Raw genomic sequence first — 4,871 nt, 5'->3', positions numbered from 1 at the left:
CGATGGGTGGTCCGTTCGGTAATCCTCCACGGCGCCAACCTTGCCTACATCTCCTTCGTAGTTCTCCGTCAGAGGCCTGCATGTGGCTCCATATAGCCTCTTCCGCGTTGGTTGGGTCGATGATCATCTGCGGCAAAGTCGGAGTCGTTTGCTCACTGTTTTAGGGTTGGCGATGAGACCTACTAGAGGAGAAGTGATGATGATGACGTCTACGTGCGGTCTTGATGATGCCCTAGTTGAAGACTGTGTGTTGGGTATCCCGTGTGCCGCTCAGTGGTTTGTGATGGTTTTTCGCCCGGTTTTCCAATAATTAACTGGGCAACTCTTTTCTGCTTAATTAATGGACGAGGCAAATCTTTTGCCTTTGTTTCGAAAAGAAAAGAAAAAGTACTTCCGATGACATAATCTGTTCGATACATATATCTACGAATATATGCGTGAAATCATCTCACGTCTCAAATCCAGCTCATTACTGCTAAATCATTCCACAAGTTTTTAGTAGTGCTACCACAACATTATCTCAAATATAATTCTAGTTATAAGTAGGATGTAAGGGCATTATCTCTCCGTCGGGCCATGAGGTAAACATCTAACAATCATTGGATGAACCAACGATAGTGAGATCCGCCTTCACAACGCAGCTCGATCCTACTACATAGCCTTCCGACGGGTCCTTGAGTTTCTTGAGTCCAAGGAAATTAGCCCATCCCCAGCTGCGTCCACCTGTAAACACCAGGAGACCTGCGATCACCATAAAAGTAAGAAGATCAACTCACGAACACTAGCTTCTTGAATCACACATATCAGTAGGACTGATAATTGCTAAGGAGAGCTGAACCTGAAGTTCCAGTCAAGTGTTTCCCGTTCTTTTGGTCCAGGATGGACAGAGTCATTACAACCACCTTCTTGGACTTGAGATGGAGCTCATCCGAGACATCCAGGTATAAGTACAAGCTGAGGCAATCAGTGCTGTACTTGTTACCACGCGGATACATGCGGATGTACCTGTTGAAGAAAATGGGAAGTGTCACTTCAAATATAATTGGGTACCCGGGAAAATATATTTGAAGGGCTGGTTACTGAAATCAGAAAGTTGAGGCTGAGCTTGGCTGTAGTCAAGAGAACTTTGGACATAACATGGTAGCATTACAATTGTACAAAAAATCTGAACAAAACATCACTACAGTAGAAGATAGAGTACAATGTTACACAAAAATAATCTGAGAAAATAATCGATGGTATGTGGCACATCCAAGAACAGGTGGTACCAAATATATACATAATGAAATTCTAGCTTTTATTCAACATAGAATTTAGTACTAGTTTCCGAATCTTTGGTGCAGCATGATTACAAAAACCTGTTTCTACTGAAACTGGAATGCCTATGCATATCTGTAAATAAAATAGAGGTACAGTTCTTTGGTTGTATAATGCTAAACTGTCCAGTTAAAATATTTGAAGGGCCTTGCCTTGCACAAAGAACTGGCCATCACTAAGTTCCTAAAGTGAGTAGGTACGGTGAGCTAAAGGATACATATAAGCTAAAATGTTGGATAACGCATGCATGCCATTTATATAAATCATTTGTGATGTAACTGCCTAACTGGTAATAGGTGCATACCATTTATGCCCACCAACTTCAAATGTAGGGGAACGGACAAAGTGATCCAAGTCCAGTTCAAGGAAATTGTTCATGTTCCAAGTGTATGTCCCTTTGACGAACCCCTTCTTCTGAACAAAGAGGTTCTGAACTGTCGTAGGCTTCTTCTGAACCACAACAGCCTTCTTTTCAGGAGAAGAGACATCAATTTTTAATATCTCCACACCGAAGACACAGCTATCATCAACTAGAAAAGCAGATGATTTCAGTAGCTCCTGAAGAGGAATCAAGCAATGCTCCTTCGAGAAGATATTCTTGAAACCAAAGTTGTAGCTAGCTGCACTTAGGTAAAGGTTAGAACTTGGAAGATTAGACAGCGAAGAACTTGTATGCAAGAAGCAAATATTACCAAATAATATCTAACTAACCTTCACCCTAGTTAAGAAAGCAAGGTAGTGAATTACATCCAGATGATGATAATCAAATTTAAAGAGAAACATGCGTATGCTATCTGAACCATAATAGACTCAAGTGTGAAACTTGTAATGTCTCAAGTGAGATACATGTGTATGCCATCAGAACCATCCAAATTCCTGAAGGTCTACAGAGAACCTTGACAGCAAAGCAAATACAACGCGACTTGTTAATGCCAAAACATTGTACTTGACCATATTTTGATATTTACAGATATTGACTTGTAATGATAGAATCATGGTATTTATATCTCAAACTTATGACACACAGAGGAGTATGGATTCATAGCTATAATATGATGGACGTGCTTGAAAAAACACATCCATGAGACTACCTTTGCATCCACAGTACATTCGTCTTGAATGGTTGTATATTGACAACTCAAACACCGGATGCACCATGTGACCTGGCACCAAGCTTGGTCGGAATGCCACAAGACGAAGAGCAACATATGGCGTTGATGAACCAGCTTTTTTATGCATTGGTTTCACTTCCAGGTGCCTTTTTTTTTGCGGGGGACACTTCCAGGTGCCTGGTAAATGAAATCATAGGAAAAAACCAAAGTCCCTCTAAAATTCATAATTGAAGTAGGAGTGCCGTCTAATTTCTTCACTTCATGCACTGTATCAACTTTAGCGACAGACTGTTTGTTTATGAGATTGTGATTGCTAATTTGATTACATCGATGATCGATCGAAACATCATTGTGAGTGAATGGCATCCTAAATCAATGTGTATATGGATAACATATAATTACCTTTTCTACTAAAACAAACCAGATGGTATTTACAGCTAATACAAATTTTTTGCAGACTTCCTTTTGCAATTATGGTGCATACCAGTTATACCCAGAGCAGTGAAAAGTGTCAGATGTTGCTGACTTAGCTCCTGTCTCAAGCAGCGATGAGAAGTCATTAATCCTCCATTCTAAATCTGGAACATGGGTCTTTCCAAAGTCCTGCATCCTCCATTCTGAGTCCGGATCAACATGGGCCTTTCCTAGGAGTGCACGAGCTGATATTTGCACAAATGTAATAACTCAAAATTAGAAAACAAAGGAGAGAATATGCTATGAGAAAATTCATGTGCATGTTGCAGTTCCAAATGAACAGAGTACAATATCGACAACCGCAAGAATGAACAACAGCATATAAGTTTTTTATGTTCTGATTAAATGGATCAAAATCTTGAACGCATACTAGGTTATTCATGTCACCAATCAGGGGTAGAACAAAGCACAAATACTTGTACTTTCTTATAGTATGTCATTAGCCCGTACTACCGCTTCTAATCCAGAAGACATCAAGACCAGCACTCAAACAACTTCGTGTTTCTAGATAAGGAGAGTGATATACCCAACATACTAGCTAGCCATCTTCAATTCAGAGCTAGGATTTCATATTCCGCCTTGACTTTTGCCAAGGATTTATACTGTAAATCACATCTAACTTTTATAGTTTATAAAAGACACAGTACAAACATCGAACTTCTATTTGGTTTATAAAAGACAGTCAAAACATCACGATTGACTAGACATACATACATGAACTCTTGCAGTTGCCCATAGATCTGCCCCTTCCTCTTCTCCCGTCGTCTGCAAGTGAGATTAAATCATATCACATCTCAGGTAAAGGTAGCACATCATCATATAGACTACTAGTACTGAAGAACCACAGTAGGCACACAAAAATTGTAACTATCATGCCATAATGCAGGGTTAAGAACATACAGAATCTTGAGGGGCAGAGTCAACCTCGATGAAAAATAATTACCACGGCATGTAAAAATCATTACCCGCCAAAATAAAAGAAAGAACAAGAAGTAGAAGTCCCTGGACACGAACAGATCGATTAAAAACCTACGCGCTGTACCCCTCGATCGATTGGGAAAGAAAGCCAACAATTTGCAGCGCAAAACCCTGAATCCCTGTTTCGTGAAAAGAAAAGAAAAACTGGAAGTCTGAAAAACCCTCAACTCCAGAAGAAAAAGTGAAGAACGATAGGATGCGATCCTCGGTAAAGAGATGGGATTTGCGGCTTCCATGAAGAAACCTGAATCCTGTTTCGTGAAAAGAAAAAGGAAAAGCTGGAAACCCTCAACTCCAGAAGAAGAAGTGAAGGACAGCAAGATGCGATAATCCGCGGTAAAGAGACGGGATTTGGGACTGCCATGAAGAAGCGGAGGAAGAGAGGGACCTGGATTTGGGGGCGGACCGAGAGTACCTCACAATGGCTTCCTCGGTGTTCGTCGGGGTCCCGGAGCCGGAGGTGCGAGGCAGGGGAGTGGGGTTTTAATGGTGGCCTCTCCACGCTCCACAGAGAAGTCACAAAGAGGAAGAACGCTTGCCCCTCACTTTCCTCTCGTCTTGTCTCCGTGGCTCCATTTTCCTCCCCGTCTCTTTTCTCGTTTATCAAAGCACTGAGCTGCCATTTTGCCATTTTGGTGCAAGGTTTGTTTTCCTTGCATTAAAGCTGACTGACGCGTTCACAATTTTTACTTCTGGGCGACGGTCACAGGTCACACAGAGCAAGAGTATTTGCCCGCCACTTTTCTATCCTCTGTCTCTCCTGCGTCCGTCTCCCCGTTTCCCTCTCCCTCTCCCTCTATTTTCTCTTTTTTTTTAGCTATTTCTCCCTTATTAAAAGCACTCGAATACTACTACCATTCTCTTGCAAGGTTTTTCTTTCGGTACACGAAAGCAGACTCACGCTCACAATTTTGCGTCTCTCTCTCATTTACTATGTTTTTTTTGCGGGTGAACTCATTTACTACATTGCTCGTGTATCTTGCTGGTGGT

The 4,871-nt window shown here is 41.4% G+C and overlaps 1 protein-coding gene across 2 annotated transcripts; it reads right to left on the bottom strand.

The window, feature by feature from the left end:
- Nucleotides 1-372: 372 nt before the first annotated feature.
- Nucleotides 373-4,502, bottom strand: LOC123122210 (ubiquitin C-terminal hydrolase 12). 2 transcript variants are annotated; one of them, XM_044542358.1, is made up of 7 exons: nucleotides 4,297-4,502; nucleotides 3,618-3,668; nucleotides 2,914-3,088; nucleotides 2,409-2,606; nucleotides 1,622-1,937; nucleotides 839-1,005; nucleotides 373-741 (listed from the first exon to the last, which is right to left on the bottom strand). In XM_044542358.1, exons 3-7 carry the CDS (start codon nucleotides 2,987-2,989, stop codon nucleotides 590-592), a joined length of 909 nt encoding a protein of 302 aa, XP_044398293.1. In that variant the 5' UTR covers nucleotides 2,990-3,088; nucleotides 3,618-3,668; nucleotides 4,297-4,502; the 3' UTR covers nucleotides 373-589. The 2 variants fall into 2 exon arrangements, with proteins under 2 accessions (XP_044398293.1, XP_044398301.1); XM_044542366.1 differs by having other exon boundaries at nucleotides 4,270-4,472.
- Nucleotides 4,503-4,871: the final 369 nt, after the last annotated feature.

The sequence above is a fragment of the Triticum aestivum genome, chromosome 1B (genome assembly GCF_018294505.1).
Source record: "Triticum aestivum cultivar Chinese Spring chromosome 1B, IWGSC CS RefSeq v2.1, whole genome shotgun sequence".
In the NCBI taxonomy this organism is placed as follows: Eukaryota; Viridiplantae; Streptophyta; class Magnoliopsida; order Poales; family Poaceae; genus Triticum; species Triticum aestivum.
Note: the sequence above shows the minus strand (reverse complement) of the source record. Positions and strands in the feature narration are given on the sequence as shown.

What these genes read in the sequence shown, in the direction of transcription:
- LOC123122210 (XM_044542358.1), bottom strand. Translation starts at nt 2,989, where the DNA reads ATGACTTCTCATCGCTGCTTGAGACAGGAGCTAAGTCAGCAACATCTG. An exon ending in AATGTACTGTGGATGCAAAG is followed by an intron (nt 1,938 to 2,408) that starts GTAGTCTCATGG and finishes ACCTAAGTGCAG; the next exon opens with CTAGCTACAACTTTGGTTTC. An exon ending in ACACTTGACTGGAACTTCAG is followed by an intron (nt 742 to 838) that starts GTTCAGCTCTCC and finishes TGGTGATCGCAG; the next exon opens with GTCTCCTGGTGTTTACAGGT.